The sequence below is a fragment of the Triplophysa rosa genome, linkage group LG13, assembly GCF_024868665.1.
Source record: "Triplophysa rosa linkage group LG13, Trosa_1v2, whole genome shotgun sequence".
NCBI classification, from domain to species: Eukaryota; Metazoa; Chordata; class Actinopteri; order Cypriniformes; family Nemacheilidae; genus Triplophysa; species Triplophysa rosa.
The window spans coordinates 7,363,600-7,390,980 of record NC_079902.1 but is presented as its reverse complement, the minus strand read 5'-3'; the positions used below and the strand labels follow the sequence as shown (position 1 = coordinate 7,390,980).

Below are 27,381 nucleotides of genomic sequence, written 5' to 3'. Positions count from 1 at the left end.
TTGGAAGAATGCTTATAACCAGACAATTCTTGGCCACCATTGACTACCATACAGTGGCAAGAACAAGTATGTGAACCTTTTGGAATTCCATTGTTTTCTGAATAAATTTGTCATAAAATGTGATCTGATCTTCATCTAAGTCAAGGGTATTGACAAACATAATGTGTCTAAAAATCCTCTGAAAGCTCTTTTTGGCGAGGCATGGCTCACATAAGCGTGTTCCTCTCGTGCAGAGCAAACTCCAAAAGTTTGAGGGGTTTTTATCAGTCAAAGTAGCTGTAGTCCACACCTCCAAACTTATTATCTTAACGAGACTTCAGGTGTGCTAAAACCTGACTCCAATTAGCTTTTTTGAGGTCATTAATTCCACAAGCACTACAAGTTTTTTTTGGTTGTTCTCAATAAAGACACGAAAGATCCAAAAAATGTTGTGTTATTATTTTAGACACATTTTATTTGTCAATACCCTTGACTTAGATGAAGATCAGATCACATTTTATGACAAATTTATTCAGAAAACCATGAAATTCCAAAAGTTTCACATACTTTTTCTTGCCACTGTATAGGAAAAAATGCTTTTGTTGAACACAAATGAAGATATTTTGAAGAATGTAGGAAAGCAGTTTTGGGGCACTTTTGACTACCATTGTCATTTTTCCTACTATGGTAATCAATGTTGGCCAAGAACTGTTTTCAAGCATTCTTCCAAATATCTTTCTCTGTGTTCATCAGAACAAAGACATTTATACGGATTTGAAGGGTGAGTAAATGACGACAATTTTTATTTTTGGGTGAACTGTCCCCAAGTAGTGTAAAGCAGTAAGGTAACAGGGTGTTTGTTCTACAGTATTTGCCCGAGTGTGACGAGGTGGTGCTGATGAAGGACTGCAAGATAGCAGAACACGGCGCGCACGCCTACCTCATGGAGAAAGAACGGGAATACGCCGCCCTGTTCAACAACGTGCAGCAAGAGGTACCATACACCACCCGCAGCAGCCGTGCCCTCGAGAAAAAACATCAGGGTCACATGCACACCGAACATCCGACATCACCCGCTGCAAAATTCATGAGCCACGGGCCGCGGAGCTGATGGGTTTAAATGTTCATTCACGCAGCGCTTTTGTAATTTATAAGCGCATTGATCAATGAGAGTAACAGCCGAGGGACCTTGTCACTGATCTCTGTATTAATGACTGCCTGCCTGCGGTGTCCTGAGAATCATTAGAGGATTGCTCTTTACCATCTCTCATTCAGAACCTGGTGAGGAAGAACCTGAAAAACAAGCAGAGGCCAGAAGCCCCGAGCAGCCCGCAGTCCTTTCACGCTAACGTCACGGTCGAACCGTCTGCTGAGAGCAAGAAAGGAGGTGAGGGGGGATTAGATTAATCCAGTGGCTCTCGACTCAGATTTTACATTGAATATCATGCGGTGTCCCAAGACATGAAATTGTATGAATTGTGTGATTAAAGAAATAAAGCTTTTTCAAAGATCAACTTTATTTTGCTATTCTAAATGTGGTGATTAGTTATGATATAATTTTTTGCATTTAAGGGATGGGTCACCCCCCAAAAATGTAAATGTCTGTCATTTATTTGCCCTCATGTAGTTCAAAACCTTTCTATGACTTTTTCTTCTGTGGAACACAAAAGAAGATATTTTGAGAAATGTCTCTGTGGTTTTGTGTCCTTACAGTGGAAGTCAATGGGGTCCAATTTTGTTTGGTTATCAACGTTCTTCAAAGTATCTTCTTTTGTGTTCTGCAGAAGATAGTTTGGAATGAGATTAAAGTTTTTATCTTTTTGCTCTTTGATGTTCACTTTACAGCTCAACTCATGCAGGCAGAGGAAAAGGGGTCCGGAGCCGTGTCCTGGGACGTGTACGCCTCTTACATCAAGGCTGCTGGAGGGCCTCTGGCCTTCATCGTAAACATCCTCCTCTTCCTCTTCACCACAGGCAGCATCGCCTTCAGCAACTGGTGGCTCAGTCACTGGATCAGAGAGGGCAGCGGGGTGAGCCGGGCCGCCTTTAGGCTGCTTTCGTCTCTTCATACGACAAACCTCCAGCAACTGGTTTTGATGCCTAGCCGAAATGAACATCAATCCCGAAACTAATTAGAAGTGCCAGACTGCACATGATTTACACAGTGGGAGAATCACAGCAACAGATGCTGCTGTTAGCTCACGTTCTGTAAAATAATTGAGACTGGGACTGGCGCACGCAGTTCAGATGGCACGTTTGGATCCTCTGGAGACGGATCACGTTGCCAAAGTGATGTTGCTTTGTCTCTGCAGAATTCCTCGCTGGTACAGGGAAACGAGACCGCAGAGAGCGATAGCATGCGACTGAACCCGCACGTACAGTACTACTCCAGGGTGTACGTTCTGTCCATGGGGGCGGCGTTGTTTCTGAAGACCTTGAGAGGACTGGTTTTCGTTAAGGTAATCTTGAGATTCCTCCATTTCGGCCTGTCGTCTCCATTACACACACTTGAATTTTTCATCAAACACTTCGGTCCTCGGGCAGATGCATTTCCTCTTGCTCATGTTTTATTCAGCACGGCCTGAATCTACCTGAGAGTACCGGGTTAATCTGTCAAGGGGGCGTCACGATTAATCTTTTTTTTCCCACGCCGGTGAAGTCTTGAGAAACCAATACAAACAGGGTGCATTGATGGCACGGTGTACTTTTACAAAGTTTGAGGCTGTTTGGAATTGGATGCATGCTAGTTTTGCTCCAGTATGTAGGATACAGTTGTAGAATACACAGGTGATTTGTATGAAAACAAGCCATTGTTTCACATTCTGTTAAAAAAAATAAGTATGCAGCATACAGTGAGATTTTACATTTATACTTAGTTTCTTTTTTATATATACGGTATATGGGGGGTATTTCCCCCCCAGATTTTTCTTGGGCCGATCCATAACTATCCAGTTGACAGTTAAAATAATAAAAAAATTCATCACTTATTATTAAATTCTTACCAAATACTTATTTGGATTATCTATTTTATAATGATCTGTCAATTTAATCACACAAAAAAAATGATGCCTGCAATTAACTAGCCAGCCTTGTACCGGGCCTGATTGTTGGCTTTTTTCTTTCTCATCCTTTCTGCCTTAGTTGTGTTTTGTTTTGTTATTTAATTGAATTGCCTGTGGGCTGAATTCATTAATCTGTCCAGTGTCCTGACTTTGCTGACATTCAGCTGGGGGGTTGTGTGTATATGTCCCCTCGTGTCTCCGTGGCCACTTCTCTATTAAGCAGACCCGACAGCACGTCACGGAGGTTGTGTTTCTGCATAATTCTGTGCCACTTGTATTCACTAATTCCTCTATGATGGCTAATCTCTTGTTACCTAGAGGTAAAAATGAAGATTCAGAAACTATACATATTACATTTACATTTACGCATTTGGCAGACGCTTTTATCCAAAGCCACTTACATTTCCTTATTCTTTGCATTTGTATCAGAGTACTTGCAATCCCAGGGAACGAACCTAATACCTTGGCCTTGCCAGTGCCATGCTATAACCCAGGGGTTTTCAAACTGGGGTCCGGGGACCCCCAGGGGGCATCCAGAAGGATGCAAGGGGTCCCCCAAAAATTTTCTAGGAAAAAATTATAAAAGTCTGCAGTGTTTATCTGCTTTTTTTGCTAGGATGGTTTCCAGAATTGTTTATATTTGAATCTTTCTAGTGAGTTTTTCTCACTATAGTTTCTTTTTTCGGACTCAAAGTGAAATTGTTGCCGACTATTTAGGTTTAGAAACAATGTGTTGTCTTTATAATATTCTATTTACTATACATTTTTAAACGTTTCTTTACACCGAAAAAATATAGATTGATATATATTTTAGAAAGGGGGGTCCCTCACAAAAGGTTAATCATATTTGGGGGTTCATAAGTTTGAAAACCCCTGCTCTTACCACTGAGCTATAGGAAAACATTCTACTAGTGAAAATAATTTCGCCTCTTGTGCCAAAAACGATCAAATCTAAATGGTAAAATGTTCTCTTAAGAACATTACGCAGTTATTTTTTAATAAAAACATGTCTGGTATATTTTGAATAGCCTCCCGATATGCACTTGAGAATATTATGGGTTATGTAACTGTGTGTTTATGTGCTGAATGTAATTGTTTGAGCCAATGTTGGGGGAAATCATTTGAAAAACAAAACGCATTCCCTTTAATGGTACAGCTCATTATGTTTCTGGTCTCTGGCCTGCTAATTTGCATTATCTTTTGTTTTTAACCATATCTAGACACAATTTTTGTTCGTCTATATAACAGCACACACAAAGTCAGTTGTTAACCTAATGTGTTTCTGCTGAAAGCAAAGAAAAACACATTGTTTATGAGTTTTACTGTGTTGAAATGACAGCGTCAAGATGTTGTGATAGTAGATAAGGTGTGAGATGTTTCCTTTGGGCCTGTAAACTCACTGAGCTCGAGCAATTTGTTCTTGTATGTTCGCCAAGGTTTTTCTCACCACATAATCCTGGTATTATGGCTGTTTAAATGTTTGTTTACATCCCTGACCTGTTTACTTTCATTATAAACCCTAATGAAAGAAAGTGATGAGTTTTTAAATGATTGGCCATTAGCATTATTATTGTGTCTGGGTGCATCTATTATTAACACTCTTGTTGTTGTGTGTTTGTTGTCTTTGCAGTGCGCCGTGCGGGCAGCCTCGGTTCTGCATGACAAACTATTTAAGACTGTACTTCAAAGCACCATGCGCTTTTTCGACACGACACCCCTGGGACGTATTCTCAACCGATTCTCCAGAGACATGGACGAGGGTGAGGAGCTTTCCTCTGTATCTCCGTTCACAATCCTTTCAGGTGCGTGATGACCGGGACGTTTCATGTCTCTCACACGCACGCCCTCTTTACTCTCTCATGCCACAGTTGACGTGCGTCTGGCAATGCAAGCCGAAATGTTGCTCCAGAATCTGACATTAGTCCTCTTCTGTCTGGGTGTGGTGTGTGCGGTGTTCCCATGGTTCTTGTTCTCTATCATTCCTTTGGGCTCGTTCCTCTTCATCGTCAACAGAATCTCCAGGTTTGGATTTTTTAAGGATTTATTCTAACTGGTAAAAAATAGTTTGTATTACTATGCTTTCCTGCAGCTCAGTGATTAGAGCATGGCGCTAGCAATTCCAATGTCATAGGTTCGATCCCAGGGACTGCACATCAGACGCAATGTAAGTCTAATGCAATGTAAGTCGCTTTGAATAAAAGCATCTGCATAAATGTAAATGTTTTCTAATTGTTATGCAAATAATGAATGAAAAAATCTTAAAATTAGAAAAAAACAAGATATTTTTGCGGCCTACTTTTGTGCATATTGTTATTATATCAGCCAATGGCCACCTTGCTTATAAATGAGTATTGATTGTCATGGATTAGAAAGTGGTTAAAGTGATACAGTAGTTCCTAGAAAAACGAAAATTCTCTCATCACTTTTTCACCCTCACATGCAGAACACAGAAGAAGATATTTTGAAGAATGCTGGTAACTAAACAACACCGGCCCCATTGACTTCCACTGTATGGACACAGAACCGCCGAGACATTTCTCAAAATGTCTTCTTTTGTGTTCCACGGTAGAAAAAAGTCAGAAAGCTTTCATATGAAAACACAGCCTTCTTCATACATGTATACAGTATATAAAGAATCTGATTCACAGAGTTCGTTCGCCCTCTTTTGTTTTTCCACTTGGCCTCTTCTAAAGAAAAGCATGATTCACTGCTGTGCTGAGCGTTATTCACAGGCAGTGCCCATTTTATATGTGCGCCTTAAAGCAGAAATCAGCTCTGTTTTTGTCAATAAAGGCCTGCCTCCGCCTCACACGGCATACAGACGCTGTCCCGCCTGCTTTACTGCTGACATGTGACAGGCCTCATAAAGTCCCACATAAATCAGTTCACAAGCCAGAAATGACTGCAGCTCAGCCTGTAAGATCCCTTCAGTCTCACAGTTATTGTCCCCCGTGGGTCTCCGGCTCATAAACCACTAACCTGTCACATCACAGGCTGATCTGTGAGCTACACAAATAAGCAGATGAGATGAGGCGCAGCTTTGATCAAAGCTCAGCCCTGTATCGCTGCTGTTTTCGTGACTGTTTGACTTTGGTTTTATATATATATATATATATATATATATATATATATATTAGGGCTGTGCAATTAATCGAAAATTAATCGTAATCGGCAATTTTGGCCTTCAACACTTACAAAAACGTAATTGGTAAACGATTATTGTGCCGCATTCCATTTAGCAAGGATCCTCTCTTTTCTTGTGGTATAAAACCACAGCGCACAGTTTTCGTTTATAGTGCTATTTTCTTTACATTTATTTTTCAGTTGAATTCACATATTAAAAGCCAAGCTTTTACATTTTCCATGTTGTTTCAAACGTTAAGGAGTAATCGTGTTAAATAATCGGGATCTCAATATTGGGCAAAATAATCGTGATTATGATTTTTGTCATAATCGAGCAGCCCTAATATATATATATATATATATACTGTATATTTGCTCTACCGATTGTTTTTTGCTCAAAGGGTTTTGATTCGTGAGCTGAAGCGACTGGAAAATATCAGCCAATCCCCTTTCACCTCTCATATCACCAGCAGTCTGCAAGGATTGTCCACTATCTATGCTTAAGGCAGGGGGACAGACTTCATACACAGGTAATATCCAGCAAATGCCCTCTGTAACATTTCGCTGAAGCTCTGAAATTATTTTGGTGACAGCAACAAAAACATTCGGTGACGACAAATCGTCAATGCAAGTCATTGCATTATAATAATTCGACATTTATTTTAATGACACTGTACATACACATTTTTGAAGCCAAAAAAAGGTTTTCTGGATATTGTATTCCATCAGGTATCAGACCCTGCTCGACACAAACCAAGCGTGTCAATATTTGTTCAGCTGCGGCATGCGTTGGCTGGCTGTCCGGTTGGACCTTATCAGTATTTCTCTCATAACCACCGTAAGCCTCCTCATTGTCTTCATGCACGATCAAATTCCTCCTGCATACGCCGGCCTCGCCATCTCTTACGCCGTTCAGGTATGTGCACTGCGGAGGTTGTTTGTTTTGAAAAGCTAGTAAATGCAGAGCAGCTCTTCTTCTCTAATTAAACAAATGAAAATATTTCTACAACTGCTAATAGATTTAGTTCAAACTAAACAGACGGGATAAGAGACATCATTTTGTATATATGCTGTTGGCCTGTTCAGAAGTTGCAGTCACAATGCTGGGGGTTGGGGGCAGAGATGGGAAGTAACGAAGTACAAATACTTCGTTACTGTACTTAAGTAGATTTTTCTGGTATCAGTACTTTACTCCACTATTTATTTTTCTGACGACTTTTTACTTTCACTTCTTACATTTTTACGCAAATACCTGTACTTTCTACTTCTTACATTTTTAAACCAGGCTCGTTACTTTAGTTTCTGTATTTGATGCACAATCAATATTATTTCTTGTCATTGCGTGACTTTTTCAACCTAATGATAGGTCTGCCTAAAAGCCGAAGCGCTGTGTGAGGTGGCCACTATGTATAATCAAATGTAAGAAGGCGGGAGTTACTGTTTACAGAGCAAAGCGGTGACCAATCAAATCAAAGAAGACGGAGTAACCGTTCTCAGATCTCGAGCGTGATATTCTGCGTCATGTGGTGACTCGTGAATGGTAGGGTTTTTTAGCGCGAAAGGACCAGATTTAAAATATGTAATTTAGCTATTGAAGCGGCCGCAATGCCAAAGTAGCCTAAATATAAATTGCACAGTAGTAAGTGGGAGGATGACTCAAATCTCACAATGTGAATTACACATGTGGTGAGAGACGACTCGAAGATTCTTTGTAAATATAACTGTAATTGAAATCAGAGCACAGTTAAACGATTTAATAAAGTCAAACTGAAAATGGGATTATACTACTTCTGTCCAGCATCAGCAAATCTTTTCAACTTTACAGACTTTAGTCTGGCATACTCGTCCTTGACAGCTACTGGATTTAAAACAGTTTTGCTAAATTTCGCATGTTCTACAATACTTCACGAAAGATGTACTGTAGTTCTGTCAGAAGTTAAGGCAGCTTGTTAAGTTAAGCGCACTATTGTTGCTGTTGTTCATTAGTATGTATGAATTGCATATTTTTTGCTATCGTGGTGTGTGCGTTAAGTTCATGAACGAGTGAAAAATACCTGCTCATCGCGTTGCTTTCCGATGAACTAATTATAGTGGGCACTTTTGCACAAAAATGCGCTAATTTCCTGATTGCCGCTTTGAAGTGGTTTCTGGACATATCCTATTAGTCTTATTTTCTAATTTTCTTAATGCATTTGCCTTGTTTGATCTGTTTGATCTATTTTCCTGGTTTTTATTGTATTTTTTCATCTTGTCATAATTATAAGGAAATAAAAAATGATCCTTATCAATGTTGATTGACATTGCAATAAAATACTATTACATTATTTTGAAAGTTAAAATTTTGGGCTGGTTTTTGTTGGAGTGAGTAGGTTTTAGTGAGCCTTTGTGCTGAAAATCGTCCACCTGTACTGACATCAAGATGTTTCCGTTTTAATGTTGAACGAGTGTAACGTACAATGTAAGAGGCTAAACATTTAATATTTTAAAACTGATAGATGATAATACTACTGACAGTATTATCCAATGATGAAAACTACAAAACGCTGTGTTGAATGTAAAAATATCATAAACGTGATTCATGTAATTCGTACATCAGTGTGACTAGACAAGAAACATTAACATACAGTAGCTGTTTTCAGCGTTTTATTAGGGATAGGGTTAGGAATAAATACATTTACAGTTTTTCTCGATTGCTAACACACAATTCATGAAACAATTCACCATTTTCTGACAACTATAAACACATTCTCAGAACAATACACTAACTTGTGCAAACCCCACGCAAAACAGCCTCATTTTGCAAAGGTTTAACCATGTTCTCATTCAGAAAACACAAACACACAATATAATGAACTGAAGTGTCAAGATGTAAACTCCAATAGCACACATTTATCCATCAGTAAACATTCAGTGGCAAAACTGATGACACACCAATCAGAATCTCAGGATAATATCAATAGGAGCTCATCCTAGAATCATCTACTGGGCTTTGTACTACTTACAGGAAACATACAGTATAATTACAGTACACTCTATGTATGAGAGAAATTTCACTATTCTGTATCCAGTAAACTGTAGCACGTGTATACCCTTTTTTACCTGTCCTGTATTTTTGCAGAAAATAAGGAATACTTTTACGAAATTGGGCCAAAGGTGCAGAGGATGCCATATTTTTTTACATTGCCTCCTATTGACAAAACGCTTCACTGTATTGTTTCCTTTATCTTCTCTGCAAGTCACCTGAATGCCTGGCATGACCAGTTTATATTGTTCTTCCTTTTTTCCTAAAGCTCATTCTTGCACTTTGCTCTATGTGCACTCTTTTATGTTGTATATTCTAATAAACACTAAACTGTCAAATTATTCTTGAATCCCAATAAGAGGTATTAGTAACAGTGTTTTGAATTGATCTCACCAGTGTCTAAGACTATGTTGTAGTGTGGGTGATTTTGAGGGCTGGTGTGTCATGTCTGCAGGAAAAGTTTGTTTTTTCAGCCAGTTTGAATGGTTTTGAGAAGAGAGCTTCATTTTGACCCGAAAATAGGATGTTTGGGGAATTGGGTGAGATGTTATGGATTTGTGTTTACTGTTTTGAGAATACGAGGCATAATTTCAAGAAATGTGTTTATGCAATCGAGAAAAACTGTAATGTAATGTAATTCCAAGTAAATTGACTTGCCTAATTAATTATCTCTTTATTTCTTAGTTTTCTCTTTTTGACAAGATCTCCCAAGTGTCTACAACCTTTGTATAATGATATGTCCATGTCTGGTCTGTGCTTAAAATTTAAAGTTAATCTAAAATTGAAAGCAGTGAAATTCTGTTATAAAATGTTCTGACAATCACAGTACCAATCAGTCATTTCCTGGCTATTACGCATCGCAGACATAGGCTAGTAGTCTATGAAGCTGCCACGGACCAAGGCTGAAGGCAACACAAAGAATAGCTAAAATTATGGTTGAGAACTTGAGACAAAGGGAATTCTGTCACAATTGTTATCAATACACTTGTCCTTTACGCTCTTATCTTACATCATAATTGTATTATAATTTTGTGTTTTTTCCCAAAGGACAAGGGGTCTAGGATGTGGCCTAGGTGATGGCGAATATATTTTGAGATAGTCTTTTTTATGCTTGTGTTCTACATAATGGTAGTTCAGTTGTGAGGTCCAGTTACGAGCGTGACTCTAAAACAGGTAGTAGTATTGGCTACTTTTTACTTAAGTATATTTTAGAGCCCATACGTCTTACTTTTACTTGAGTAAACAAGTTTAGTCAGTACTTCAACTTTTACTTGAGTACTTTTAAACATGAGTATCTGTACCTCTACTTAAGTAAAGGATGTGTGTACTTTTGCCATCTCTGGTTGGGGGTCCAAGCACATTTCTATCAAGTTGTCAAGAGGTTTCTTAGTGGTTTTAAATGTGTAGTTCACCAGGAAATTAAGATTGTCTCATTTATCACTTATCTGTATACTTACCCTCCATCCCAAATGTAAGAGAATTCTTTTCTTCAGCTGAATACAAACAAATCATTTTCTATGTTATGTTACCATTTTCATAAGATGTCCACTTCCTGTTTAATTATGTTTTTAATCACACATATATTCAGTCTTGAGGATATTTGTTTTACATTTTGATTTGGATATAACTGTTCGGTTGTGGTTGTATGTTGTTTTGCTGTGTTAAAAAACCGAATCGGGACGTTCTTGTGGACCAGCATTGTTTACGTCTTCCACAGTGGTCTATAGACCATTTTGCTAGATGTAAACAACACTGCTCCTGAAGCACTTCAGTTTTAGTTTTTTAGCACTATACAAGCATTACATCAACATTTAACCAACAGAACATTTAGAACTCACTCACAATGTTAAACGAACATCTTTGAAAAAAGACTGAAACAGGAAGTGCTTTTGGACCAGTGTTATTTATGTTTAGCAATATGCTAATATGCTATCCATCGTTAAAGAAATCCAAATGAGTCTAGAGCAGAGGTTCTCAAGCTTTTTGACTCCAAAAGCCCCCCATTGTATTCAACAATATTTAATGGCCCCCCACTCACAAAACTCAACATTTCTACCCAATATTTTATAGCTTGACATTAACTGGAAAAAACGTTTATTCATTCAATATTTTTAAAAATGTATTTTAATGCTCATTTTGTCTTGTTTCAAAATATGAGTCACCTTGAGGCGCACTTGGAAGTAAGCTGGGACCCCCTTGTGGGTTTTTCCCCATCCTCATTCAACCCCCCCCTTGGAAACCCCTGCTCTAGACTATAAAGGGTTGATAAATATCTTATAAAACAAAATGATGCGAAAACAGCTTATTAAGTGAAATTTTAATGTAAACAAACAATTGGTCGTAATCTGTTTTTTTACTTTTCAATTTTGCTGAATACGCAAATTTCTTTTTCTATAAAATGATTTTTAGGTGTTGTAAATTATGATAGAATTTTCATTTCCTGGTGGCTCCAGTCCCTCCCACAATAAAAGTGTGTTTGTTTGTTTATTTTTTATTTTTTTTACATATTTATCATTGTAACACCCACCTGGTAAAAACAGTGACTGTTCTGTCTCTTCCTGTCTTTAGCACAAACGGTGCAGTACGCATCATTTTTTTAAGCAACCCCCTAAGAATGAACGACAGCGATGCTTGTCTGTGCAACCGCCACTAAAGTGTCTGTTTCTCTCCCCTGTCATATCTAGTTGACCGGCCTGTTTCAGTTCACCGTCAGGCTCCTGTCTGAAATCGAAGCTCGTTTTACATCAGTGGAGCGGATCAATCATTACATAAAGGTAGAAGCATCTGTTGACACACGTGCTTTAGATGTCAGCTGCAAATAGAAAGGGACAGACCATTTATTATTCAATTGACACAGCACACAAAGGACATCAGCTCTTCACTTTGCACAGGCCAGTGAGCCCAGCGGTCTGCGCGCTGTTACATCCCGCTCGGCGGGTTTTAGACGGAACATTTATTGGCAGAAAGAACATCAGAGTGTATGACACAGTTTGCTTCCTGATGCTCCGACCTCTTAGCTGCTGCCAAGCGGCAGAGATCTTCTGAGAGAGATTAATGAAGCCTGTAATGGGCTTACTAACAGAAACATCATCTGTGAAAATATTTGTTTATTCAGAACCTAGAAAGCGAAGGTCCACGCCAAGTTGCCGGGCTGCCCTCCTCTACGTCCCGTTGGCTGCAGGAAGGACGATTGACCTTCCAGAATGTGGAAATGCGGTATCGGGACGATCTTCCTCTGGTTTTGAAGAATCTCTCCTTTTGCATCCAACCAGAGGAGACGGTGGGAATAGTTGGCAGAACAGGGTCAGGTACGTCTCTCAGATGCTTTTAGCCGTGTTTGTTTCAGCCGAGTCGTGTTATTGGTGGATGAAATAGATTGTGACACAGGATGGCTGTTTCTTCAGGGAAATCTTCACTGGGTGTCGCACTCTTCAGACTAGTGGAGCTTAGCGGGGGATCAATCGTCATTGATGGTGTCAACATCGCTCACATTGGTCTGGAGGATTTGAGAAGCAAGCTGTCAGTCATCCCCCAAGAGCCAGTTCTGTTCATTGGTACTGTCAGGTACGGTCCACATCACATTCACCAGCTCACCCCACAGCGTGCACTGAAGGTTTCATAGGCAAGATCATATGCTGTTCACAACTTATTGTATTTTGGAAATCTGATGTGCCGTTTTTCAAGTGAAACGGGATATTAAACTTGTCTGTTATAAATTGATTGGATTATGAAAAGATGGAGTTGAAAAAAGAGTGATTGGTGATGTTGGCTGCAAAGGAAAGTTATTTAAAATTTTAAGAGGTGGAGCAAGGTATTAAAATAATAATAAAAGATGAACTAAACTAAACTACAATACAATACAATACATTTCATTTATACAATTTGTTGAATATAATAAAAAACGTGTTCTTGTAGCCCAGTTGGTAGAGCATTGTGTTTGCAACACAAAGAATATAATAAAAGTAATAATAAAAAGCCTAACTACAATTATAGAAAACTATAATTAATGTAATTTTATTTAGTTTTCTTGTGTTGTGTTGTGTTCAGTTCAGTTCAGTTTAAGATTTAAAAAAAAAATTCAATTCAATCTATAGGGAAAACACATACTGATAAGATTAATGTATAAATTGTATATCTTAAATGCACTCAGTCATTTTAAATAACAGTGTCTGCCAAATACGTAACTGTACAAGGACCAACAAATATTTGCGCAGAATATTAAAAAAAATGTCCCTGCTTTAATGTTCACTCCTGACACAAATAAAAAAAACATTGATTTAGCCTGCTATCACAAAATATAATAGAAATAATGAATCTAAAGTCATTGAGCTTTCAAATGATGTAATGCTTGTCAAGTTTATGTGTAATACGGTATATGCACACGGGACGATGGCGTACTTCCGTTAAAATCGCTGCCAGCTAGGTCACTTCCACTCTCACAGCACTAAGGGGATTTTCACCAAGTGATAACGATAGTAAGAAAACGTTCACATTTCGACGAACCGACAGCACTACGGGTGAGCATTGTTAAGTGCCTTTGAGTACGTGCAAAAGCTCACTTTTCCATAATTGTTGATGTACCTTTAAACGGATAGCCTGAAGTGCTTCTCCTTTTTGGTTGCCGACGTATGGCGAAGTGTTTGAATAATTAGACTCGCGTTGTTGATCGTAATCCTATGTGCATCCTGAAATGATTTTAGTGGAAGGACGTCATCGCTCCTTGTGCATATACCCCATTGCACAGTCATCAAATGTAAATACACACTTGTCTTTAAATTATACCTACTAAGGTAAATAAGTTTTCCCTTTGATTTCATATTCAGCTTAAATCAGAAGATCTGTCTTTTAAACCATTGTCACATCAACAGGTCAAATCTGGATCCCTGGGATCAATATACAGATGCACAGATCTGGGAGGCACTAGAGAAATCACACATTAAGGACACGGTGAGTGAGCACAGAGAGCCGCTCCGTCATTTCAATAGGTCTTGAAATGACTTTCTAAATGCAAATGACTTTGCAGTTACTTTGCCTTAGAGGATGCTTTGTCTTGATTTTTGGTTTAGGTGATCCAGCTGCCTAATTCACTGCATTCTGAGGTGACGGATAATGGAGAGAACTTCTCTGTGGGAGAGAGACAACTACTGTGTGTGGCCAGAGCACTTCTCAGACACAGCAAGGTATGTGTCCATAGTCATTATATGTCTACAAGATTGATGTTATAGTTTATATAAGAATCAAACTTTGATACGGTTAATGGTTTCTGTAGCTCATTGCGTTAACAGCGCAAAGGTAATGAGTTTGTTTACCAGGGAACATTTTTACTGATAAAATGTATGCCCTGGATGCAATATACTGTAAGTCGCTTACATTAAAGGATGTTTAATGTAACAATGTTATATAAACAGCTTCAAAGTCTCAGCCTTTGTATAATATGGTGAAACATCGCCACCACATGGCTAAAAGTAAAATACTGATAGACTGCTTCATGGAGTTCAGTGGAATTTACTCCATGTGTGTTAGCTTGAGTTTACTTAAATGCTACTGTATAGGCAGAACAAATTTCAAGTTTATAAAATGACTCATCTAACAAAAGGAACCAGAATATTAAAGTGTGTCAATCACTGTTTTGTGCTGTGTGTTTGTTTTAGATCCTGCTCTTAGACGAAGCAACAGCTGCCATTGACACAGAGACAGACCGTCTCATACAGGACACTATTCGAACAGCATTTAGTGGCTGTAGCACTCTGATCATTGCCCATCGTCTCAACACTGTGCTAAACTGTTCCAGAATCATGGTTCTGGACCAGGGTCAGGTCAGTAACCATAGCTCTAAATGCACTCCTGATGGCCAAAAGAGAATGTAAATCCAGGAACATACATTCAGCTTGAGAAAGTCAAACAAAGCTTGTACTGTAACAACAAATGAATAAGTATAACTTCTAGATGTGTTTTTCAAAACAGATTTTGGAGTTCGATACCCCTTCAAACCTGCTGGCCAATGAGAACTCTCGTTTTCGTGCCATGATGGCGGCAGCCCGAAGAGACTCCTAAGAACATGCACTGAAATGAAGAGAGACAAGACGGTCTTCTAACCTGCTGAGAATAGGGATTATTGAAGCTGCTAACTGCAAAACTGAGTTGTTTGTTGTTCTTTAGTACCATGAGAATGTTCTAGTTAACAGAGATTTTGAGGCGATATGGCATCGTGAAGGAGAGTCGTCCAATGGGAATATTCACATTATGTGCACTTTATTTTCCCTCTGAGGCAGATAAATCCTGACCGTCACTGGAGTGTCTTATGCTCCTGAAATTGGTACCGAACAAGTGTTCTGAGTGCATTTCTCTTAAAAGACTTTCTTCTACCTGAATTTGGTAGAAGTCATTTTTGCACACTGATATGTATTTTTTTTTCATGTTTTTCTTTATTTGTTATTGCATGTAAGATATGCAGTGACCATACGGTAAGCTATTGATTTGCCTTATATGTATCTGAAGTTCTCAAGTCCACTTACTGGACAAAAATGAAAATCCAACCAAAGATCACATTCAGATAACGCTATGCAGTCATTCCAGACATGTCAACAGAAAAATGTTTGTTTGTTTATTTGCTGTATTTTTCAAGCGTAAGTTTTGTGCCTCTTCTGTTATTTGAGCTACAAAATATGTCAAAGACAATTGTGCAATTCGTTTTTGTGAACAAAACGTGCAATGTGAATCGTGAAAAATTCATGATCAAGACACTGCTGGTTTTAATCAAAGTGCGTATTTTTGTGTAATGTCACGTAATCAACACACACATACGTTTTTTTAACTCTTTGATTTATAAAGAGCTAACAAGTTTCATATAATCTTTTATGAATCTTTAAGTTAAGTTTTTGTTGAAAAGCTTAAAGTTAAAAAATTGCACATGTTTAGGTAGCTTAATTATGCAATGTTTTGGTAAATAAGCCTTTTGGGAATCTATATATATTTTTGTATGTATGCCACACAATGCAGTACATGTTCAGATATTCATCTTGGAAAAATCAAGATGAAGTAAATTAGTGTTCATAATTAGATATTAAGTTAATCATTAAGAGTTGCCTTGGTTAGGATTTTGCAGTTGTTTACTTGTTTTATGACTGTTGTAAAAATGCTTTATGACGTAAAATAAAGTATATTTATGCATATAACCGTTTCCTGTTTTTCTAATATTATTCTAATTTATGCCCACTGTTATACTGTCTTAAGAAATGTAAAATGACAGTTTGTTAAACAAAACAATTAGTATAGTATAAAATATAACATTTGCTTAGAAATAGTTTTATAGTGAAGGATTACCTTGAAGTGTCCTGAGTAGTTATACAACTTTTATCACGATAAAGCATTTGGCTACTATATAATTTATTCATTTAATTACAAACCAACAACAATATGAAAATGTTTAATCAATACGCACCAAAACCTCTTGACATTGAACAATATCCTTAATATAAAATAAGTTCCATTTCATCTACTAAGGGACTTTTATTTTGCCCCGAGTTTTCCCATCATCCTGTTGAGGCGGAAGCAGCGGTGAAGCAGCAGAACTGTAGCCGCAGTAGCAGCGCTCAGGATCGGCCACACACCGGGCTGACATGCCGCGGGGATGATGGCTGCCTTCGGCATTCTAAGCTACGAACACAGGCCTCTCAAACGGCCCAGACTCGGTCCTCCGGACGTTTATCCACAAGACCCAAAACAAAAAGAGGTTATTCAGCATTCTCTCTTTCTCTATGGGCGAATTTCATTTGAAATCGGAGTGAAAGGAGCGTGTTCTAATGTGATGTGGAGCTCAGGCCTGCCTTCAGCTAACGGGCAATAACAATGAACTAAAGCCGAGCGGCTCGTTAGATGAGCAGAAAAACTGCGTTTATGGCGCAGCCGTCTTGCTTTTCGCCTTTGTTTGGTGTTGCGGGTAGATTCAAAGAGAAAACCTGCGTTTTAATAGAGAAATTCGCCTTTTAAAATGACGCCGAAATCTATCATTCTCGACAGGCTTTTATTTCAAGCTACTTTCAGCGGTCGCAGTTCAATTTAAAGCGCCCCATATTAAACACACAACTTCTTTATGGTTATCCAGCGCGTTTTGACGCACGTGTTTTCATTCTATTAAAGATGTAGATGTATATGGAAGACAATCACACTACTGTGCTTGCGCTATGGTGTTGGAATCGGTTTGTTTATGTTTGTTGACATTTGCATGCGTGTCGATGTTGTCCTGATTTTAAGTCTGCGTCTCCAAACCTAGTGATCTTCCTACCTAGGCAGCGTTTCTGCTCCTTATTGGCTCGTGCAGCGTTTTTGTATAGTAATGTCATGTGCAGGATGCATTTATCATGACCATAAATGGTTTGGAGAGCCATGCATATAAAGCACCCCTCAAGAAGCTGAACTGAATATAAATTCATATTATATTATGTGAGTTGTAATGTTGCATATAAGTTGTTTTGCGCTGTTATACATATAGATATGCATGTATGAGCCTAATAGTAACAAAGCCATCTTGTTGAGCAGGATGAGTTGACTGCATTGAACGTCAAGCAGGGATTTAACAACCAGCCAGCCGTTTCAGGAGACGAACATGGCAGTGCTAAAAATGTTAATTTCAACCCATCAAAGGTAAGATCACCGCCGCGGAACACATTTGCATGCGTTGCTTGTGCATTTCAGTTGAACCCATTCCTTCTGCCCTTCAGATCAGCTCAAACTTCAGCAGCATCATCGCTGAGAAGTTACGGTGCAACACGTTTCCAGACACGGGGAAGAGGAAGCCGCAGGTCAATCAGAAGGATAACTTCTGGCTCGTCACGGCGAGGTCCCAGAGTTCCATCAATAATTGGTTTACAGACTTGGCAGGGACCAAACCTCTTACTCAGCTTGCTAAGAAGGTACCACACTGCTGTCTGTGTACTGCGAATAGATCACTAGTTGTTTGGAAGACATCCAAAAGATGTTCTTAATACCACACGAACCTTTAAGCGTCACTCCGTTTCACGCTCCAAGCATTTAGCTTGGGTTTTGCATTAGTCTAATTGGTTTTCGTGTGCACTAGGTCCCCATCTTCAGCAAGAAAGAGGAAGTTTTCGGCTACCTCGCGAAGTACTCCGTGCCCGTGATGCGATCTGCCTGGATGATTAAAATGACGTGTGCGTATCACGCTGCCATAACTGAAACCAAGGTGAAGAAAAGGCATGTCATTGACCCGTGCATAGGTCAGTATGTCCCTCCACGTGTTGAATAATTTGGCATGTTTGAACACAACGTAACGCTTCTTCAAACCCTGAATGAAGATAACGTGACGTGTGTTGTGGTGGTGCTGTGTAATTGCGCTGAAACGCCTCACTGGTTTTATCTGGGTTCTGCAGAATGGACTCAGATAATTACCAAATACCTGTGGGAGCAGCTGCAGAAGGTGGCAGAGTTTTACAGACAGTCTCCAAACCAGAGCTGTGGATCTCCTCTGCCAGCGCCTCCTGCAGATGTGGAAACAGCCAGTAAACAGTGGGAGTACAATGAGAAACTGGCCATGTTCATGTTTCAGGTGCGTTGCCCTTGCTTCATTTAAACGTGATGTGCTATGCTGTCTCTTGGGTCTACAAAATCAATGTTAGATTTAAAGGAATCTATCATTATTTACTCACCCTCTTGTCATTTCAAACCTTTATGACCTTATTTCTTCGGCAGAACACAAAAGAAGATCATTTGAAGAATGTTGTTAACAGCCCCCCATTCACTTGCATTGGTTACAGTAGAAGTGAATGGGGGGGGGCTGTGCTGTTCTGTTACCGACATTTTTCAAAATATCTTCTTTTGTGTTCTGCAGAAGAAAGTCATGCAGGTTGAAATGAGTAAATAATGAGAGAATTTTCATTTTCAAGGTGAACTATTCCTTTAAATATAGTTTATTACGGGGATAATATACAGAGCTTATTGTGTCCTGAATAGATGGTTTCATCTTAACAATTTAAACACGCCATACTGCGCATACGCACTTTTGTGACCCCAACTGAACTTCCGGTACACATTCACAAACAATAGAGTGCCTGTAGATTATTTCTGATAAGTAAAAAAAAGCTAAGAAGAACCTTTACTTGGCTAAACTTGCCTCTCCGATATTTTGAATTTAAACTGCGATACCAAACTCGACCGCTAGATGTCAATGTACCATACGGTTTGTTTAAATGCATCCGAACTACAAGACCCATTCAACAAATAGTTTATTTAATAAAATGAACGTACGACAAAATTCAACAAATTGTTGATTTAATACAGTTATTATGCAGTAAAATAATAGTACAAATTAATATTAACGTAAATTAAATAACATACAAATAGTTCTATTATTAGCCAAACACAAACCGGAAGTTAACTGGGGGTCAGGCACGCGCGCGCGTCCGATAAAACGTTCTATAGGTGATGGTCGGCTATCCAATGATTATCTTCCTTGACCACCATCGCAAACTAAGCATTTGTTTTGTAGTAAGGAAAAAATCGGAAGATTTGTTCCTTTATTATTAAAACGGTTAGTTCTGGTCCTTGATTCTGATTGGTTGTGCCTAGATTCTTGTGCCGTGTTCTAAGCCGTTGTAAAATTCCGATAAATATACAGTTGACAGCATTACATAAGTATCACTGCGCCTCTGTATGATGCTGCGTCTGTGTTGCTTGGTTCTGTTTCTGAGCAACTACATTGTTTGGCGGAACAGTACTATTTTTTTATAATAGCATCACATTTTATTTGCTGTTTTATTTGATGAAACCTTGCTACATATATGGAATAACCTTTTTATAAAAGCAGTTAGCCCTGTGAAGTGTTGGTTTACACTGTACCTATCAACGCCCCTTAGCTGTTATAAATGGTTTCAGTGGCATCAACAACAAAACAAACATTTTGTGGCCCAAACTTAACTTCTGGTAGACTTCCGCAAAGAATCAATAACTGTTGAGTAGTTTAATTTAATACAATAAACATTTTAATTAATATTAATATAATTAAATATAAAATAAATTGTTATAATATATCCAAACACAGACCGGAAGTTAACTTTGGGCCAGGCGCGATAGTCCAATTTAACCGTCTATAAAATTACTGTAAACCATGACTTCTTGGGACTTATTGCTTTACTATGTTACAGGTACAACGTGATCCGTCTTATTCGTTTTGTAATAAAGTCTATGTTTAATATAACCAAGTTTGTCATTGTACTAGGTTATTGTTGTTGTGTCTTCATTAAAAATAATAATGAATAATAAACTATTTATTTTAAAACAAGGGGGATATCAGATGTCTTTTATTTATGTGTTACAATGCGGATATACCATATCATAAGTCTTATTCGTTTTCTAAAAGTACTGTTTAATATAAGCAGGTTTGTCATAGTACTGTTTTATTGTTGTGGTGCATTTCATTGATAGTGATAGTTCACCCAAAAATGAACATTCTGGAATCATTTTCTCGCCCTCACATCATTTCAAACTTGTATGACTTTCTTTCTTCCGCAGAATTCAAAAGAGATATTTGAAAGAATGTTGTTAACCGGCACCCATTGACTTGCATTGGTTTTGTGTTTATACAATAAAAGTGAATGGATACCAGCATTGTTCGGTTACTGACTTTCTACAAAATATCTTGTGTTCTGCGAAAGAAAGAAAGTCATACAGGTTTGAAATGACAAGAGGGTGAGAAAATGATGACAGAATGTTGATTTTTGGGTGAACTATCCCTTTAAGAAAAAAACGAACAAAGAGTAATAAAGACCAAAGCGCTACAAATGCTGAACATCATTGACAAATATATTTTCTTGTGACACCGGTGTAACAGTCGATGGAAAGTCCCAAGCAAATCAAGATGAGTATAATGTTTTTAGCTGTAATGCTAAGTGGAATCTGCATTGTTCACAGTTGTGAAGGAATGTCCTCACTGCCAAAAATGATTGAAGTATTCCCAATTTGGCTTTTGCATCCGTCAAGTCTTTTCTTATTTAGTATTTACTGAATTAACTTGTGTACAGGATGGGATGCTGGACAGACACGAGTTCCTCACCTGGGTGCTGGAGTGCTTTGAGAAGATCAGACCTGGAGAGGACGAGCTTCTCCGATTGCTTCTGCCGCTCCTGTTACAGGTCAGTTAATGCAGCATGACCCTGTGATGACGTCTGACACCCCAGCAGAGCTGTCAAGTCATGACTTTTTAAATTCGCCACCTTGACGGCTTATAACCCATCTGTGAAGTCAAGAAAGCCTGGAGATGTACGGAATGTTTTGCCCTAAACTGTGTGCAGGAAATGCAAAAGAAAATGTCTGCACGCTCATTCTGAGTCTAGAATTATCTAGTCATTTTCTGACTGGAGCTTGCTTGATGATTTTCATCTCCGTCTTTGTCATTCAGTACTCGGGGGAGTTTGTGCAGTCAGCCTATTTATCCCGGCGGCTGGCTTATTTCTGCACACGCCGGCTCAATTTGCTTCTGAGCGACGGCAGTCTCGGACCAGGTCCAGGCGGGCACCCAGCCCACGGCATTTCAGGACAGCAGGGGAATGCGCTGCCCCCCACCCCGACCTCCCAACCTGCAGGGGGAAACCAGCCCCAGACCCCCTTCACAGATTTTTACATATGCCCTCTGCACAGGCCAGTGGTGTTTGGGCTCAGCTGCATGCTGCAGGTGATATTGAGTTAGATCCAAATAAAAGAAATATAAAAGTCATCGGTTTCTTGGCATGTGTTTCCTGACATTGGTTTTGCTGTGTTCTCTTTCTAGAGTATTGTGTTGTGTTGTCCCAGCGCTCTGGTTTGGCATTACTCTCTGACGGACAGTCGGATTAAGACCGGTTCCCCGTTAGATCTCCTGCCCATCGCTCCCTCTAACCTGCCTATGCCTGGGGTCAATAGCACCTTCAACCAGCAGGTATAACCCGACCCTCTTTTACATGATCAACTAGCACATCTGATGAACTGGTTTAAAGGAATGTGATCTGTTTCAGGTTCGAGCTAAAGTGAGAGAGATTGAAGAGCAGATTAAAGAGAGAGGACAGGCCGTGGAGTTCAGATGGTCATTCGACAAGTGTCAGGAAACAACAGCTGGTGAGCAGATGTGAAGGACTTGATCATCAAAACTAGTATAGCTTGTAATGGAGTGTAAACTGTGCTGTGGTGTGTGTGCATACAACAGGTTTTACCATCAGCCGTGTTCTGCATACGTTGGAGGTTTTGGATAACCACAGCTTTGAGAAGTCTGACTTTAGCAATTCACTGGACTCTCTGTATAACCGGATCTTTGGGTCGGGACAGAGCAAGGATGGACATGAGGTGCACAACTGTTTTGATTTGTTTTTGTGTTTGATAATAGTTTTTGGGACATATCAGAATAAGCTGCTGCAATGTTTCCAAATTCATGTAAAGGGAAGGCTTTTTAAATGATTATTTCCAGGTTTGGAAAGTTGTGTGAGTTTTAAAATAGTTAGAAGGTTTATAATGAATGTTGCAGTTAAAGATACAAGCTGGAACTTTAACTGCAGTTGTAATTGGGTCATTCTCACGAAACCATTTAAACATCGTAGCAGTAAATATAGCAAAAAAATATTATTATAAACATAATTGTGTTCTCTAAAGTAGGGTTGACACAGCAGGGCTCTAGAGTGCGACCAATTTGGTTGCACATGCGACCTAATTTCTCAAGGGGACTAAAAAAAATCTGAAGTCGCACTGGTGCGACCAGCCCTTCGAGGGAAAAAAAAGTCTCTGCGAAAGTCTCCCTGTGGTTCAACAATAGACACATTAGGCCCATATCGTGGTCTAAACCAATCAGAGATAGTGAAGGGCGGACCCCCCTCTGATTGGCCGTGGTCCAGATATTCCTGTATGTGTGAGTGTACGTTTGAAAATGCTGTGCTGCAGTCGGACAGAGAGGTGAGGAGCCTATAGGCCCGTCAGATAAACAGAGTGGATGTAGCCGCAGATGATGAGAGAAGATGAAAAGAACGATTGACAACTTTTTCGTGAATAATGTTAAGTTAAGGCCTGATCCGTCCGAAAATCATAACCAATGTGTGACACGCTAGACTGCGACTAAATGGTCTCATTTTGCGACAAATTTTCCTGCCAGTGCGACAAGTTTTTCATAATGGTCGCACCGGTGCGACTGTCAAACTGATCAATATATCATTTTTGCGTATTATAAATTTAATGCGCAGAAGTGTTATATTGCGCAAGCGGCGCATTCAGTCACTCATTTTCGTCTCCCCTCCTTAAACCATTCACTTATCTATCAGTGCCCCGCCCCCAAAGACGTAATTCGCGGGAGGCGAAGGACCGAAAGAGCAGACGAGTGAAGCGCTCAATCTTGCAACTTAAATAAATATGCAGAATACAAGAATTTCCCCCGCTAAGGTACAAAACAGCAAAGATAACGAAATGTGTTGCGAGTATTGTATGCATGTGAAGCTAATGCAGGAAACACGTGTTTAAACTTTAAGCACTAAACTATTGTATAAAGATCTCTAACAATACTGCAAAGCATACAAAACGTTATACATCACGCTAAATTCTATTTATTTGTGAATCGCTATTGATAGAAGCCAAACGTGTATCAATGCAGCTTTCATGAATAATCACTAAAAGCCTTCAGGTCTCGCGGGTTGTTTGAGATGCGCGCGCCCAGAGAGTCAGAGCACAAAATACTAAACGGAGTTCTCTTTCACGCCTTCTTACTCTGAAACGGACATATTAACACAAAATAACCTAAAAATTCCCATATTAACAAGAAACCTTGTAAAGGTATTCAGTTTCTTGACCAAACAGTTGGGAAACAAAACACGTGTTCCAGTATATTGCGCGAGCTCTTAAAGGGGCAGCAGCATAATAAAGATCTCTATAATGTTCATCAAACAACAACGGACGGGCCCAAAAACACTCACTGATATTAAAGGGATTGTGTTCTCTTATAGGAGTCGTTCACAACAAATAAAGGAAGAAAGTAGCTTTAAGAAAGATGTGCTTTAAATATGGTAAAGTGTTGAAAGAGAGTTTACATATACAATAAAAATAATTCAATCATAAACAATGATTTGTATTAATTTCTAATTGATTTATTAATATATTAAACACATTTTAATGAAGTTTTAGTGATTCTTTTTTCTTACCTCACCCCACGACTCTGGTGCTATCAAATTAAGGGCTGGTGCCACCAAGTATAACTTGGTAGCACCAGTGCCACCTCTCTCAAGTGTTAAGGTCTTTGCACATACAGTCCAAAATTTTCTTATGCATTTTTTCGTATTTGGCTTTCGTTTGTACGGTGTCTCTGAATTGTTAAAAAAAGGCCACTCAAAATGCTTGACGGATGCGAAAAACGCAGAAATTCGAACCCTGTCCGAATTTTTTTTATGACGGACGAAAATATCGGAGGCAGTGTGTAAATGTGATTGACACAACGTGAGGTCGTATTTATTTTTTAACGTGCGGAAATTACGGACGCAAATTTCGGACTCAATGTGCAATGGGCTTTAGTCTAGAGCCCTGCTTTCTTGTAGAATTGTGCTTCAAATAAAGAACTTTATGTTGACCAGATTGTTAGTTAATCATTTACAAGTCAATATTGCCTATATGGACAGCGATTTAAAAAAAAAGTGAACTTGTAAAACTGCGGTGTTAAATGCGATGCGGTCGAAAATTTGGGTGCACCTAACTTTTGTGCTAGTGCACCTAAGAAAAAAAATTAGGCGCACCAGTGCAAAAAGTTAGTCTAGAGCCCTGCACAGTACCATCAACATATCGTACTATACTATATATACTGTACCAGTGGAAGTATCACGATACCAAGTAGTATCACAATGCTGTGTCATGTTCAGTATTGAAATCTACAAAATAAAACAAATTTCCCCAATATACACATCTAAATGAAACATTTTTTTATTTACTATAGTTAACTATACTATTTCAACTGTACACTTCAATATTTTATAGTATTAACTATAGTAAATGGATAAATTGTAGCAAATACTGTAGCATAAGCACGTGCGCACCCATTGCCAACAAAACACAGACATATGACTCGGTTTCACTTATGTCCGGCATCTTTTAGCGCTGGGACCGCTCCATCTATCAGCTTCAAATGATCTCCAAATCCACCGTTTTATGTAACATTCCTAATCGTAATGCAGTGAACAAACAAACACAGCTGAACTTCGAGAACGCAGTGCTCCCCCTTTTCCGGGAGAATTGTCCAATTAGGGACTAAGAAAAGTTGTTACGAAACGTATTTTCATGTTAGAAAAAAACCTATACGAATGCTGGGGGAGTGTATCGAGCACAGAAATACTACGTCATATGCCAACTTGACCATGTCAAGCATGAGAAGACAGAAGAAGTCAGAATGCATGAAACACCGTTGCACATCCTCTTTAAATGTGAAACTAAAACGGCCAGTAGGTGGCAGCAATTTTTTACTGAGCCAGTGAATCATTCAACCTATTCGTTCAATACGACTGATTTATTCAAGAATGAAGCGTCTTGATAAATGACTCACTGAATCATTATCTCGTCCTAGTCTTTCAAAACACGGATTCATTTAGGAGAGAAACAAAGCAGAAAGGCAGATGTAAGTGTTTAAATGAACGGTAATGCGCATATGCAACATTACTTACGATACTACCGTTTAAAAAAACAGAGCGGCATTGCGGGTATTTTGAAGCTACTGCATTGCTATGCTACCGTAGCACCGGTACACTGTGCTACAACAAAGCATAATTTTAACTGGAATCAATGATGTATTTTGTTGCTTTTTCTGCTGGAATTCTCATTACCGTAACGTGTCCTGATATGATGTGAGTGCATTATAGGTTGTAATCAGGGCTGTCACGATTATGCAATTTGGCTGACGATTAATTGTCTAATAAATCATTTTAGTGACGATTAGTTGTCTGTTTTAAGGCTTTGACAATTAATTCTCATACATTTTTGATTCTGCATTTGAAACGATCGTATTGTGGTATATGATTTAAAATGAATATTATGGTTTGTTTCAGATGTAATGCAATGTGCGTTCACGATTTAAAGTTCAAAAACGCTGTATTTTATACATACCGTGCTTGTTTGTATCTCGTCTTTGCCCCGCCTCTCTGAAACGCACGGATTTATTACAAAGCTCATCGCTCTGAAAAGCGAGGTGTGCTATGATTGGCCAGTTAACCAGTGCGTAGTGATTAGACGAATACTGCAAGCGTGTGACGGAAATGTAACGCCTCTTACCATATTTGGAACATCATTAAACGGTACCTGACAGTACTGACTTAAGTATACATTTGGGCGGTCTTAGTCAACTCATACCACGAACTGACGTAGATTTGTGGGGGTGTGGTTACACGAGGCGTTTCAGGCAGGTCTGGTTGAGCATTTGCTTTTAGATAGAATGCATCTCTTGTCCCGGCACTTTAATTTTAGCAATTTTACGTGTCTAATACATGCATGGGCAACTTATAACACACCAAAGACACAGAAAAACACATGTTCACGCCATATGATCCCTTTAAAGTTTTTTTTAAAGTGATGGTAGGTAGGTTGTGGTGGTACATTTTACCAGTATTACCATACTTTAGTAACAGTATATACACTAAAATATGCAATATGCAGGCAATACAGCTCCCCCTTGTGTCTTCTATAGAGATGTGCAATAATTGCGATGATCTGAAACCGATGAGACAATTATTTAATAAGCGTGAGTGACATTTAAAAAGAAAAATTTAAATATTCTGAAAAAAAAACATAATTTGACAGAAAGAAAAGTATGTGTGAAGTAACCTGCAATGTCATGTCTTGAAGAAATATAGAGAGACTATAGAGAGGCAAAAGCAATGGATTGCAGCTTTAAGCTCAGCTGTAATGTATTACTTTAGCTAGAAATCATATTATGATCCTTGTCTTTCGAAATCAAATCTGTAAAAAAAATTCAAACATCCTTGTGTGTCTGTAGATGAGTCCAGACGACGATGCGGTGGTCACGCTGCTGTGTGAGTGGGCTGTATCCTGCAAAAGGTCAGGACCCCATCGAGCCATGGTGGTGGCCAAACTCCTGGAGAAGAGACAGACTGAAATAGAGGCAGAGGTGAAACGCCAAACTTCTTTCACCTTAACGTTGTAGAAATAAAACATTTTCATAAGCTAGCTGCTGTTTCTCTG

At 38.9% G+C, this 27,381-nt stretch overlaps 2 protein-coding genes across 3 annotated transcripts in view; both read left to right on the top strand.

The window, feature by feature from the left end:
- The window catches only part of wu:fb13g09 (ATP-binding cassette sub-family C member 5), a 38,168-nt gene extending 21,843 nt beyond the window's left edge, over nt 1–16,325 (top strand). Inside the window, 15 exon segments of the mRNA XM_057348862.1 lie at nt 848–973; nt 1,255–1,366; nt 1,825–2,009; nt 2,292–2,438; nt 4,672–4,801; nt 4,910–5,063; nt 6,566–6,694; nt 6,894–7,080; nt 11,871–11,960; nt 12,302–12,494; nt 12,591–12,750; nt 14,055–14,133; nt 14,253–14,366; nt 14,838–15,002; nt 15,151–16,325. Coding sequence (XP_057204845.1) covers nt 848–973; nt 1,255–1,366; nt 1,825–2,009; nt 2,292–2,438; nt 4,672–4,801; nt 4,910–5,063; nt 6,566–6,694; nt 6,894–7,080; nt 11,871–11,960; nt 12,302–12,494; nt 12,591–12,750; nt 14,055–14,133; nt 14,253–14,366; nt 14,838–15,002; nt 15,151–15,240 — 2,061 coding nt within the window. The 3' untranslated portion in view covers nt 15,241–16,325.
- Nucleotides 16,326–16,736: 411 nt separating this feature from the next.
- The window catches only part of med12 (mediator complex subunit 12), a 37,546-nt gene continuing 26,901 nt past the window's right edge, over nt 16,737–27,381 (top strand). For both annotated transcript variants that reach the window (XM_057348861.1, XM_057348860.1), the window contains exons 1-11: nt 16,737–16,918; nt 17,725–17,829; nt 17,907–18,098; nt 18,263–18,422; nt 18,576–18,751; nt 21,222–21,332; nt 21,599–21,871; nt 21,968–22,114; nt 22,191–22,290; nt 22,379–22,515; nt 27,176–27,307. In XM_057348861.1, coding sequence (XP_057204844.1) covers nt 16,817–16,918; nt 17,725–17,829; nt 17,907–18,098; nt 18,263–18,422; nt 18,576–18,751; nt 21,222–21,332; nt 21,599–21,871; nt 21,968–22,114; nt 22,191–22,290; nt 22,379–22,515; nt 27,176–27,307 — 1,635 coding nt within the window. In that variant the 5' untranslated portion in view covers nt 16,737–16,816. The remainder of the gene's footprint in view (nt 16,919–17,724; nt 17,830–17,906; nt 18,099–18,262; nt 18,423–18,575; nt 18,752–21,221; nt 21,333–21,598; nt 21,872–21,967; nt 22,115–22,190; nt 22,291–22,378; nt 22,516–27,175; nt 27,308–27,381) is intronic.